Genomic DNA, 14,081 nt, shown 5'->3' with positions numbered 1-14,081 from the left:
CAGATACATACACATAAATACCTTAGTATACCTGTCAACAGCTATCAAGGCAAAATGAATCTACAAGCATCATGCTTAAACCTAGAGGAGGGAGAGCGGGAGAGTTTCCATCCAGTCCAGTCTTCCTCCTCAAGGGGGAGTTGATAGCCGAGTGGGAGTTATGAGACATTTACTAGTTTAAGATAGGTGAATCTTAATCTAGTAAATCTAGTTTTAGATTTAACAATCTTTTTCTTAAAGTATCGACTTTCTTGTTTTATTTTAGTGAACATGAAAACATGTACATGGGTTATCTTAATTCAAGTCCATCTCAATCCTCTAGCACTCTTTTTCTAGTGGAGTTTTAAGGTCCTCAAGGACAAAAATTCCCATGTATTTTAGAACTTTAACCCCACAGGAGGGGAAGGACTGCTCTGGCGAAGCCTAAGGGGAACTCCCGGCCTGGTGACGTGACAAGTGGAAGTGAATGGCCAGCAGCAGCAGGGAGTTTTGTCCGTGACTCCAGCGCTCAGCAAGGGGGACCGGCAGATACCAGCTGGTCGCCAAAGAGAGGACAGGGCGACCTGACTGGTTACTGGGCAGAGCAAGGCGGAGCTGGCTTTCCCGGAGGGCCCTCAGGAAAGAAGGGATGCTGGTAACTCAAGAGCCCTGTTGTTGGGCCCACAGCCCAGGGAGCAGTGTGGGAAGCAGGGCTCGTGTCCCCGTCCTCCCGGAGAGGAGGAGCTGAGGCTCGTAAGGGACTTGAGTTCACAGGACTGCACATTGTTCCGAAAGTAGGTTGAGTCTGAGCCCACAGGCTCAGGGGAGGGGGCAGTGTGGCTGGACTAGCCTGTGGCCTCATGAAATAGCTGAGATTCAAAAAAAAAAAAAAAGGCCTTTCCATATTTGAAGAAGAAAGGTTTAATTTACAATTGGTAAATATAGCAACCTCCTCACTGTGAAAGCCACTTACCGAAGGTGGGAAGGAGCAGTGCTGTTCAGGGGCTGGGAGGGCATAGAAGTTGGGTAATTAAGCTTCAGCCCAGATGCAGGTGACGCAACATCCTCCAGTATGCAAAGTAGCTTCCACGACAACGGCACAGCCCACGGTAGGCCCGCGAGCCCTGTGAGTGACCTGCTGACTTCGGTCCAGCCGGGTCAGTGGAGTCCTTCCCTTCAGAATGAGGGCTGCGTCGAGGACAACGGGAGTCCTGGCGTTTCTACGGATTCCCTTCTAGGAAATGGTTTTGGGGTTTGGTTAAGTCTAGGTGCATCTGCCGCCTTCCTAAGTGTGCTGGACAGTGCCTTCAGCGCCTTTGTTTCCTTCTGTCCTCCTATTTCCTGTTTGATTTCCTTTCCTCTTCTCGCCGGCTTTCTTTACTTTCATGTCGTCTGTTCAAGCAATGAGTGATAATAAGGCAGGTGCTGAGCAGGTCAAGTGCTCTGGCCCCGGGGGCTCACAGGCTGCGTTTACCTGTCTCTGCAGCAGCTGAAGGAGTTTGTTGACCAAGGCTCCCAACTGTGGTTGCAGTTATTCATTGATTTTTTTCTTTGTAGAAGAGCTACTGGACGGTGTTCTTGAATCTGATGATGACGAAGATGAAGATGATGAAGTAAGTTACAGGCTCTTGACACCACATAGAAAACTCCGGCCAACTATTCTGAGTCTCTTCCTCGCCTTGGAAAGTTAGTCCAGAAACGGAGCTTTCAGTCCCTGCTACGTTACTTCTCACAATTGTGTGGGTCAGCTAGAGCTCAGCTGGGTGGTTTTCTGCTGGTCTCTCTTGGGGTGTCAGTGGCTCTTCTCCACGTCTGAGCTGGCATCGTGGCTGCCACAGCCCCTCTCCACGTGGCCTGTAATCACTTAGTGGTCCATCCCGGGACTGCCTTATTGGTTGGGGGCCGGTCTCCAAGGGGAAAGAAGGGAAAGCTTCCAGTCCTTGTGTGGGCTCAGCAGCCTCAGAACATCACTTACGCTGCGTTCTGCTCGGGGCATGTGCCAAGACCAGACCAGTCGGGGGTGGGGGTGGGGGTGGGGGTGGCAGTTAGACTCCACCCACACGCGGCTGCAGGGTGGGAGGACTTGCGGGTGGCGTGTCTGGAGACTGTGGCCGCACCTTGGTGGGCTCGTTGCAGCCAGCATGGAGAGGCCACACTCTGTGGCACTTGGGTTGATGGGAGGCTGAAAGATGACCGGTCTTGCGCTGAGTCTTTTGCCCTGAAGGGGGCGTGAACCTCCCCTGTCTTCCTCGTGGGTGTGAGCGTTGGGCCTGGAGGCTCCCCGGGAGAATCTCCAGGGTGGGAGTCCGGGGCTTGGTTCAGAGCTGGCAGAACCTACCACTTTACCCTGTCATTTGCATTCCTGTGGTGTGGGTTACCTCAGCTGTGAAAAATCGGCTTACCTGGTTTTTTAGAGCGTGAAGGTTCAGAACAAGGGCGTCTGAGTGAGTCCTGTGAGGTGGTGTAGAGAATGGTGACTCATGGGCTGTAGGTGGATTTTCACATGACAAGCTATTTCATTATTTTTCCTTCAGACCTAAAAAACCCATACATGGCTGTCCTCTCTTGTTCTCTGTGGTAATAAGTGATTTGCATTCCCTCTATTTTGTGGGGAGCATTTATTCCCGAAGTGAACGCTGGAAGATGAGTTGTTCTTTGGAGTTGTGGTCTGTCCATGTAAAAGGTGTGTAGAAGCCAGGTTTTTGTTCATTGATGGCATCAGTTAGGGGAGACAGTTCATTTAAGAGCCCTCCACCAACAAGGACGGCTCCACCAATGAGGACAGATCTGTGAGCTATGGTCCCTCTGCAGCCAGCCTCCTGCCTGCCATTTTCCTAATGGGCTGTAGGCGGCAGCAGCGGGCACCCCTGCTCCCTGCAGTTCTGGACTTCCAGAACTAGCCAGCACCTTTTCCAGGCCCCTTCCTTTACAAAGGTGGATCCAGAGAAGGGAGGAGGCCAGCCTAAGGTCACACACAGCTGACGGCAGTAAAATCTGGTTTACAACAGGGGTCAGCAGACTTCTTCTCTAAAGAGGAAGCTAGTAAATATTTTAGGCTTTGCAGGCCACACTGTCAGTTTCATCCACCCAGATCCACCCATTGTAACACAAGGTAGCCGTGGACAATACATGAATGGTTGAACGTGGCTGTGTTCCCATAAACCTTTTTTTTTTAATGTGTCCTGAAGTTTGAATTTCATATGATTTTTATGTGTCATTAAAAATTTTTTTCAAACATTTAAAAATGTGAAAATCCTTCTTAGTTTACTGGCCTAACGACCACAGGCCATTGTTTGCCGACCCTGGAGAGAACCCAGCTCCCTGACTCACTGGCCTTCTCAGGACCGTGAAGAGACACCACCTGTGTGTCTCGCCCTTCAGCACTCTTTTATATTATACTTTGAGTTAATATCTTTTTTTTTTTTTTTTTTTTGCTGTACACGGACCTCTCGCTGCTGTGGATTCTCCCGCCGCGGAGCACAGGCTCCGGATGCACAGGCCCAGTGGCCATGGCCCACAGGCCCAGCCGCTCCGCGGCATGCGGGATCCCCCCCGAACTGGGGCACAAACCCGTGTCCCCTGCACCGACAGGCAGACTCCTAACCACTGTGCCACCAGGGAAGCCCCGAGTTAATATCTTAATTATTTAATTCCAATAACTTTTTGTCCAAAAAAAGCTCCCCTCAAGATCTGTTTTTCCCCTCTATCTGTTATCACTGTGGGGTGGTTTTATTTTATTGCTATTAACCCCTTTGTTTTTGTACTGCAAGGGAAAATTCATTTGGTTCAGCTGTTAATGATGGGAATTCAACTTTTGGAAATTTCCCTGTGGAAGTTATAGTCGACTGTAACTACAGTTATATAGTCTATGGTAAAGAAGGAATATAGACATCTTTTAATTTTCTGGACTTTTTGCTACTCTATGCATATTTTTATTTTAAGAAGCTAGTGTTTGAAAATATTTGTTGTGATAACTAGAATTTTCAGAAGATTCTTGAAAGGGTTTAGCTGGAAAATTATAAGGAAAGGACCTGTCATTTGGGGCCAAAACTTGACTCTCTGTGATGAGCTCAGGTCGGCAGGTTCTGGGCTCTCCCTCTGTCATGGTCCCGACGCGTACTGTGGAGGACTAGCCAGGACGACCTGGGAAGGAGCCAGCAGGTCTCTGCTTTACTCAGCTTTCCCCAAGGCCAGGTGTTACTTTTTAAACTGGGGGCAGGGGTGGGGGAGGTATGGGTGTGGGGAGAAAGTGAAAGATGCTTAAACTACAGGAAACTCTCCAAAAATCAGTCGTGCAAGTCACACTGTTGTTGGAATGTGGCTGTCACATCCCAAGGTGACAACTTCGAAGGAGACAGCAAAATTATTTAAACCCAAAACGCAGATAACGAAGCCACTGTTTGCAGTTAGCTGCTTAGTGCCTCTAAAGGTAAAATGCCTCTAGGAGGGGCCGGAGGCCGGGGTAAATTATGGCTGCCTTGCCTTACACTGAGCTGAAACCTGTGCCCTTGCAACTTCGGCCACTGGTCCTGCTCCGCTGGAGACTCTCAAGGATCCCCAGATGCAAAATCTGATTTTTCCCTCTAATTTCTAAAAATGTAACGACTTGTCCTAATGTATTAACACTTATTTAGTTATGCCTGAATATATATACATACACATACCAACATAAAAAGTTAACTAGAGTTAGTTTTTTTCTGACTTGTAGACTGTCTAGGATATAACGTCAAATGGAAAAAGGAAATTGCAAAGTAACATGAGCAGTATGAGTCAATTTCAAAAAACAAACTTATAAACACACATCCTGATGAATTATATACCTGCTCATATATACATAGCGGAAAGGTGTGGAAAGTTACACCCTCTTAGTTGACACTGGAAATTCCCTGGGTGAGGTCTGGGGGATAAGGAAGTGTGGCTGAGAGGTGAAGAAAGGCCCGGATCAGCAGGGCCCAGGGCTGCAGACTCACCACGTGAGGCGAGAAGTAGGAAGGGCACGCTGGATTTAGTGGACGGAGGTTGGCTGCTGAGCATTTTTGAAGACTAATGAGGCAAAAGCCAAACTGAGCAGTTGAGGAGCAGGTGGGAAGTAAGAGAATGGAGCTAACAAGTACATACAGCTCTTCCCACAGATTTGGCTATGAGCAGGGGAGAGAGTTGGATGGTGGCTAAACGGGGCATTTTTGTTTTGTTTTCATTTGGGAGATACCTAAGCATGTTAAAATGCTGTTTGGGAAGGATCCAGTTGAGAGGGAAAGGTTGAACATTCAAAGCAGGAGGAGAGAGAGAGGATGGCATCAGAAGGACAGGTGTTTTCATTATTTTCTAAATTGCTTCTTATACTCTTCTTGGACCATTTAAAGCTCCAGAGGAAAAAAAACTATCACTAGATAAGCTTGGACAGTACCTAGGAGAGAATGGACAAATGACAACAACAATTTAAGGGTTCCAACGCATCTCACCTAGTGCTTTGAAGAAATGTGTTATTATCTAATACAGTTTATTTTTATATTAAACGTAGATAATATGTTCCCAAAGGGTCGATGGTGAATCACAAGGAGTCCTGATTCCAGTATTCTCACCACAAACGGCTCACATTTTCTTACAGTTTGAGGCGAGTTCCTTGTGTCTAGCTCATAAGTGGCTTTGTAAGTGGAGATGAAAGGCCTTTCTGTGCTATTCCAGAAGATTGATTTTAAGACAAATATTCTCCCCTCTTAACAAAATAGGTTTAAAGGCTGGGTTAGATCAGCCATGGACATTTACTTACTGGTTGCCATGAAAGTGACAGTCATGTGCTCAGCAGTTCCTTTCTCTATAGACTTCTGAAATCTAAGAGCCATTCACTTGCTTATTCAACGAATATTTGAGGACCTTAAAATAACATTATTCTAGGAAGTAATGGGGAAGGGATCCAAAAGAAATTTAAGAGTATCTATGGTTTAATATGACTCTAAGAGTTTAAAATCTAGATAGGTGAGGTAATAAAGACCCTGATAATAGCTTGTGTAGCATCACCACGTGCCAGGCACTGTTCTAGGCACCTTACACTTACTATTTACCCATTTATTCCTCACAAGAACCTGGTGATAGGTGCCGTTATCGTTCCATTTCACAGACAGGGAAACAGAGAAAATACGTCACTTGCCAAGTTCACACAGCTGATAATTAAGTGACAGAGCCAGGAATCAAACCCAGGTGGTCTGACTTGTCCACACTGTTAACCACTACATGATTTTGTCTCTTGCGAGACATATATAAAGTTAGCAAATAATAGAAAATAAATACGCGCTCAGAGGTCCGTGAATGTGATAGAAACAAGAAGTGCTGCAGAAATTCTGAGTCCTCAGAGAAGACTGGAAAGTGGCTGCTTTGACAGCACTTCGCCTCACCGAGGGTGAAAGGTGAGTGGAATGGATTGCTGAAGAGAAGGATGTGGTCAGGAAGGCAGGAAAGGCATCTTCTAGAGGAGGCAGCATGAGCTTTGTCCTTTGCTTCTCCCCGACCCACAGTGCTGCCCCCACAAAACCCGTATTAACAACCTAGTATGTGTATGTGCTTTCATACTTTTCTTACAAGGTACACAAAGAAAGTACACAAACGTATGTACCATAGTCCTGGATGTTTTTGTCAGTATTTGTTTTACAAAATGAGATAACACACAGATGCAAACACACACACCCTCAGTGTTGCCTTTTTCCCCTCTTAATATCTTCTGGAAATCTCTCTGAGTCAACCAGCAAGGCAGCTGGGATTCCTTTTAATGCTGTGCATGTGCGGTTTTCCCGATCTTTGCTACTTCAGACAGTGCTGCAGTAAACATCTTTGCAAATATATCCTTATTTAGTGGTGCTTTTATTTACGTGGGCTTCTGTTGCTGCGTTGAAGTGTATGTGTGTTTTAATGGTAATGCATTTTTCTAGATTGCTTTTTAGAAAGGCTGTAACAGTTCAGATTTCACTAGCAGAGCAGGAGAGGAGCCTTTCCCTCCATCTCCACCAGCGATAGGTGTCATTACTCTTTTTATTTTTGCCAATCTAATGGTGGTAAAGTGGATCTCATTGTCATTTTAATTTTGCATCTCCATTGAGTAGTGAGTTTGAGTGTCTTTATGTTTATTTGATTGGATATTTGGATTTGCTGTGCTGTAATTTCACATTCCTATCCTTTCTCTATTTTTAAAATTGTGTTTGTCTTTCCGTGTCGGTTCATGTGAATTCTCTATATATTATAGATATTGATCCTTTTTCACCTTAATTGCAGCTATTTTAAAGATGTATCTTTTATTTACTGACATATTTTTATAACTTCTTTTGTCATAAATCTTTAAAAAAAATTTTAAAGACAAATATCTTTGCTTTTCTTTTATACCCTTTGGGTTTTCTATCCTGATTAAGGTTTCCCTTAACCCTAAATTTTACATGTAGTCTCACCTAGATTTTCTTCTAAGATTTCATTTTTTCATTTAAAATTTGATTATTAAATATTTTATACATGTAAAAGAAATATATAATGTTTATGTAGGTTTGAAGTAACTGTCCTCAAATTTTTGGTTGTGGAACACTTTTATACTCTTAAAATTATTGAATATTGCAAAGAGCTTTTGTTTATGTGTATTTTGCCTGTCAATGTTTGCTAAATTAGAATATAAAACTGATAAAATGTACTTATTAATTTTAAAATGACAATAATAGGGGATTCCCTGGTGGTCCAGTGGTTAGGACTTGGCACTTTCAGTGCCAGAGCCCGGGTTCAATCCGTGGTCAGGGAACTAAGATCCCACAAGCCTCGAGGTGCAGCCAGAAAAATAAAAATAAAATAAAATGACAATAATAAACCCATTACATGTCAATGTAAATAAAATATTTTGTTAAAGAATTATTTTCCAAAACAAAAAAAACTATTAAGAAGAGTAGCATTGTATTTTATTTTTAGGAATCTCTTTAATATCTGGATTAGAAAAGAGTTGGGTTCTCAAATCCGCCTGTGCGTTCTACCTGTTGCAATATGTTGTTTTGATTGAAGGATATAAAGAAAATCTAGCCTCATACATTTATGTAGTTGAAATTGTTGGAGTATTTTAATAGCTTTTTGGGATAGAAATATTTTTCTTTGATACTACTTCAAAACTGGACAAGTGATAGTTTATTAAAGGTTAGTTGCAATGTGGAATCAGAAACTATATCAATAAACCTTTTTTATTCTGTTAATTAAAATCTATTCATCTGTTTTTCATTTTGTTTATCTTATTTTCTGATTGCTCAATGCTAGTGTATAGAAATACAATTGACTTTAGTATTTTGATCTTGTTGTATCCTATGACCTTACTGAACTCATTTATTAGCTCTAAAAGTTTTTGTTTCTTTGTTTTGTTTTGTGATGGATTCCTTCGGATTTTCTGTATACACCACCATGTCATCTGCGAATAGAGATATTTTCACTTCTTCCTTTCCAATCTAGATGTCTTTTATATCCTTTTCTTGTTTAATTGCCCTGGCTAGAAGTTCCAGTACAGTGTTGAATAGAATTGGTGAGAGTGGACCCTTTGTCCTTTCCTGATCTTAGGGGGAATGTTTGTCTTTCACTGTCCAGTATGATGTTAGCTGTGGGTTCTTCATAGATGCTCATTATCAGTTTGAGAAAGTTCCCTTCTTTTCCAGCTTTGTTAAGTGTTGAATTTTGTCAAATGCCTTTTCTACATCAATTAAGATGATCATGTGTGTGTGTGTGGTGGGGGGCGGGTGTCTTTCATTCTATTAATATGGTGTATTACACTGACTGGTGTTCATATGGTAAACCACCCTTGAACTTCTGAGATAAATCCTGCTTCTCCATGATTTGTAATCCCTTTCATATGTTGCTGGATTTGGTTTGCTAGTATCTCTTTGAGGATTTATGTATCTATATTCATAATAGATAGCAGTCTGTCGTTTGACTTCTCTTGTGATATCCTTGTCTAGTTTTGATATCAGGGTAATACTGGCCTCATAATATGCGTTGGGAAGTGTTCCCACCTCTTCCATCTTTGGAAGAGTTTGTGAAGTGTTGTTAATTCTTCTTTAAACATTTGGTAGAACTTTACCAGTGCTGCCTTCTGCACCTGGGCTTTTCTTTGTGGGAAGTTTTGTTTTTGTTTTTACTAATTTGATCTTTTTACTTATTATATGTCTGTCTATTCATATTTTTTATTTCTTCTTGAGCCAGTTTTTGTAATTTGTGTCCTTCTAGGAATTTGTCCATTTCATCTAAGACATTGATTTGTTGGTGTACAGTTATTCACAGTATTTTCTTATGGTTTCATTTCTGTAAGGGCAGTAGTATTCCACCTTTCATTCCTGATTTTACTAATCTGAGTCTTATCTCTTTTTCTTAGTCAGTGCTATGGACTGAACTGTGTTCCCTCAAATTCATATGTTGAAGCCCTAACCCTCGGTGTGGCTGTATTTGGAGATAGGGCCTACAAGGAGGTAATTAAGGTTAAATGAAATCATAAGTGTGGGACCCTGATCTGATAGAATTAGTATACTTAGAAGAAGGGACACTACAGAACACTCTGTCTCTCTCACCACCGTGTGAGGACACAGAGAAAGCGGCTGTCTGCAAGCCAAGAGGAGAGCCCTCATCAGGAAGTGAATCAGCCTGCACCTTGATCTCGGACTTCTCAGCCTCCAGAACTATGAGAAATAAATTTCTCTTGGTTAAGCCACTCAGTCTGTGGTATTTTATGATAGCGGCCCAAGCTGACTAATACAGTCAGTCTAGCTAAAGTTTTGTCAGTTTTGTTGATCTCTACAAGAACCAACTTTTGTTTTTGTTGATTTTTCTCTATTGTTTTTTCTATTTCATTTATCTCTAATTTCATTATATCCTTCCTCCTGCTCTTCTTTTTCTGGTTTCTTAAGGTATAAAGTTAGCTTCTTGATTTGAGATCTTTCTTCTTTTTTAATGTAGGCATTAAATACATTAAATATATACAGCTATAAATTTCCCTCTGAGTACTGCTTTTACTACACCTCATAAGTTTTGGAAGGTTGTGTCTTCATTTTCATTCATCTCACACTCACACTCTTATTTAAGAGTGTGTTTTCAACAAAGCCTATGAGTTGACCCCAAGTGAACTAGTGGGTTAAATAAAGACAAATTCTATCTATGAGGGGGTTTTCCAGGAAATTGCCAGACAGGTCAAAACATGACAGTTTTCTGAGAATGAGGCCTTTGGGGTGCTTCAAACCTGTCTGCTCCTCCAGTGACTGCTTGGATGCTGGTTTTCACTTGGATTGCAGAGCTGGTGGTTTTCAGGGACCTGGGGAGAGAGGGAGAGGAACAGGGCAAGTTTAAATGCCACAACATTTGCTGTTCTTACTGAGAGCCAGTTTTCTTCTTGAATAAACGCTCCTCAGATTGTTGCAGACTTTGGTTAATTTTCAAAGTCCTGAAGAAATTGATTTTGACAATTTTTGCCAGTGTTCTTGCTTTTACGGAGAATGGATTTTCAAAAGTGCTTACTTCACAATTCCTGCTGGCATCCTGCCTGTTTTGCACTTTCAATTGCTCTTTCACCCACATGTGATTTTGTATTTTCATGCATTGATAGTTGGGGAAATAATGGTTCTGCACTTTTGCAGTTCTTCCAGTTGTTGCCGTATTTTATTACAAAACACCCTTCCAAATTGCGTTCGTTAATATCACCACTGATCTCATCAGAAAAGTCTTTAGGTGTTGTGAAGCTATCAAGCTCACAGCAGTAGGTACAAGTTTTTTAAAATTCTTGTTTTCTCTTGAGAGTCCAAATTTTATTATTGATAACAAATACTATCAGTTGTTTTCCTTGAAGTGACAGGCTCACCTCATCAATTTTTGAGAAAATGTCTGCCAGATACCCAAGTCTGCATAACATAGTTCTTATGTCATTCTTTTGAGTAAAAGAGATGCTCCTCGAAAAAAAGTGCCTAATTCAGCTTGCAAATCAAATAACCGCACAAATGCTTTCTTCAAGATGACTATCATGCACATCCTCTTTACACAGAATGCTAAAAAGACAGACCACGAGAATCAAGATTTAATAAAATTAATTCCTGCTGCTTCACTGAGGACTTCTTAAATGAAACTCTGTCATCTTTCTATCATCTTTCATCTATCTATCTACCTATCATTTTTCTATTATTCATCTATAATTCTGTCTAGCTAGCCAGCTAGCTACCTGTGGTGGTAATGGAGAATACAGCGACTACTAGAGCTTGTTAGCAATGCGCTGATTGATGCTATGGAACTAGTAGTTTTACCCTCCTTTGCTTTTGCACCATAAGTTCAGATATCAGGTTAAACCATGAAAGTCAATAAAGGTATTCAATGAGGTATTTCAGTTAGTGTCACTTGTGTTTTGCCGCCAAGTATTTACATAAAAGGTCTTTAATGACTCGTTACTATTGATACTGGATGAATACAAGCCAAACAGCAGGTCCAGGCATAGCTCTGCAGGTGAGATACTAACTCAGCGTTCATGTTTGCAGCTTAATCTTTAATTCAACAAGCTACTGTTTCATTGAGAAGTAGCATGCTGTGATTTCTTTTGCTAACTTTCCATCCAGCCGGCATTCAGTAGTATTGGCTCTACAAGGCTGTTGTGTATTTTTCTTGGACCAATGCAATATAATAACGTACACTTTAAGGTCTTCAGTGTCTTTGTTTTTTAAATAATTGGGCTTGGGGGTGGGGATAATTTTAGATTTACCGAAAAAGAAAAAGAATACACAGTTCCTGTATGCCCATAACGCAGCTTCAGTGGCTTTTTAACTTCTAGTCTGAAAAGATATAACAAACAAATTTTCAGTTTTTGACTTTTAAAGAACTCAGTCACATCTATGTTTAAAATATTTAATTTCTTTTTCTTTGGACTCTGAATGATTGGTCTCAAAATTATACCTTAACTGGCTTTATGTGCTCCGCAGCGGGAGAGGCCACAACAGTGAGAGGCCTGCGTACCGCAAAAACAAACAAACAAATGTTTACATAAGGTAAATTATTGACATCTATAAAACTGAGGGAAAGATAACTTCCATCATAATTTTGGTTTTTATTTGCGGTTTTGCCCAGCTTTTCTGGAACAGATTCCTCCCTTCCATGAGTCAGAGACCTTTCTGATAAGTCGGTTTCATTTTTTTCAGCATTTTTTCATATAAATGGTGCAGCTGTGGGTTGAGAAATTGAGTCCTCTGATCATTCTGTGTGTGTGTGTGTGTGTGTGTGTGTGTGTGTTTTGTTTTTTTTAACATCTTTATTGGAGCATAATTGATTTACAGTGGTGTGTTAGTTTCTGCTTTATAACAAATGATCATTCTTTTTTAAGCCAATGATCCATCCTTAAAAGTATAAGAAAAAGACTTTATAAACAAATTTTCTTTTATCTTAAAATAAATGATTCTTAAATTTTAACAGTTTTAGAGAGAAATTTTTAAATTAGAAAAGCTTTTCTATAATTTTTCATTATAAAAATAACTGTTGCAACATAAAACAATAAGTGTACTGCTAGTCTGTTACTGCGTAGGAGCAAGGAAAACCTCATGATTTCAAAATAAAGATTATTGGTTGATAATGAAGTTATATAAGTTATAGTAGATGTAACCAAAGATTGCTAGTAAAAGCACAGTAGAAGTACTGAGAACAAACTTAGTTATGAAAATGTACATATCTATACCCCAAACCTTAGAAATTTCTAGAAAACACAAGAATAAATAAAACATACATTTATTAACTATCAGAGTGATATCATCATGTGTCATGTAGCCTCCAGAAAACTTCACTGTATCATAGGAGAATGAGAGTGAAAAAGACAAATATTATTACTATTAAAATAATTGTGTATTGTTTTACATTTTATAAATGATAATAAATATATATTTTATGTGATATATAATAATATTATATTATGAACATAGTATAGACTTTATAAACCTCCTGAAAGGATCTTGAGGCCTCTGAAGCTTCCCCAGAACACACTTTGAGAACCACTGGCTTACAGTTTAGTTTTGTACATCTTTATGAGTTTGGTTATTAAAATTTACTCTGGCTTCATAAAATAGATCAGGAGGATTTTTTTTTTTTTTCGGTACGCGGGCCTCTCACTGTTGTGGCCTCTCCCGCTGCGGAGCACAGACTCCAAACGCGCAGGCTCAGCGGCCATGGCTCATGGGCCCAGCCGCTCTGCGGCATGTGAGATCTTCCCGGACTGGGGCACGAACCCGTGTCCCTTGTATCGGCAGGCAGACTCTCAACCACTGCGCCACCAGGGAAGTCCAGATCAGGAGGATTTTTATCTTGTCCTGGGGGCTGGAATTAGTTTTGTTTTTTTTTTTTTTTTAGTTTGTCTTACCATTTCTTTTGCCCCCCACCCCCACCCCAATCCCACCTGGCCCATGGTGTACGCACATATTCTCCTGAGGAAGTGAAGCCGGTCAGTCTGGTACAGGAAGTGGGGCGAGGGAGGGGTCCGAGGTTAACCGCCCCCCAGGCTGCTGTTGTAAACTCAGACCCAGAGACCATCTCGTGTGGTTGATATGACGTGGGAAGGCTAGGCTTTTTCTTTTCATTTTCTTTTTTAGTCGTATTTCCTAAAGCATCGAAGTAGAAAGCAGAAAACTAGGTCTTATTCCTTAAAAAAAAATTTTTATGTCACTAATTTTTCAAGTGATACTCTCTTTAGATGCATTTTACCAAATACAAGGCCCTGGGTAGAAACATCAGTATCCAAAGAAAGGCCGGGCTCAGGCAGTAGAGCTGAATCAGTGGCTTTTATAAAATCCCAGTATGTTCTGACGTCACTAAGGAATCACATCAAAAGCACTTGGCAGAGCTTCCCTGGTGGCGCAGTGGTTGAGGGTCCGCCTGCTGATGCAGGGGACACAGGTTCGTGCCCCGGTCCGGGAGGATCCCACATGCCGCGGAGCGGCTGGGCCCGTGAGCCATGGCCGCTGAGCCTGCGCGACCGGAGCCTGTGCTCCGCAACAGGAGAGGCCACAACAGTGAGAGGCCCGCGTACCGCCAAAAAAAAAAAAAAGCACTTGGCACAGTTCCTGGGACACCGTAAGCCCCTGGTGAATGTCGGT

General features: G+C 41.6%; 1 protein-coding gene across 9 annotated transcripts in view; it reads left to right on the top strand.

The window, feature by feature from the left end:
* ARMC9 (armadillo repeat containing 9) overlaps positions 1-14,081 on the top strand; it is a 142,050-nt gene that overhangs the window by 71,306 nt on the left and 56,663 nt on the right. For all 9 annotated transcript variants that reach the window (XR_010944186.1, XR_010944187.1, XR_010944188.1 and 6 more), the window contains one exon: positions 1,537-1,592. Coding sequence is in view for 6 of the 9 variants with exons in the window: in XM_067740247.1 (XP_067596348.1) it covers positions 1,537-1,592 (56 nt within the window). In the remaining 3 variants the exon portion in view is untranslated. The remainder of the gene's footprint in view (positions 1-1,536; positions 1,593-14,081) is intronic.

This window comes from Pseudorca crassidens, chromosome 6 (assembly GCF_039906515.1).
Source record: "Pseudorca crassidens isolate mPseCra1 chromosome 6, mPseCra1.hap1, whole genome shotgun sequence".
Taxonomy (NCBI): Eukaryota; Metazoa; Chordata; class Mammalia; order Artiodactyla; family Delphinidae; genus Pseudorca; species Pseudorca crassidens.
This window is presented reverse-complemented; position numbering and strand designations above follow the sequence as displayed.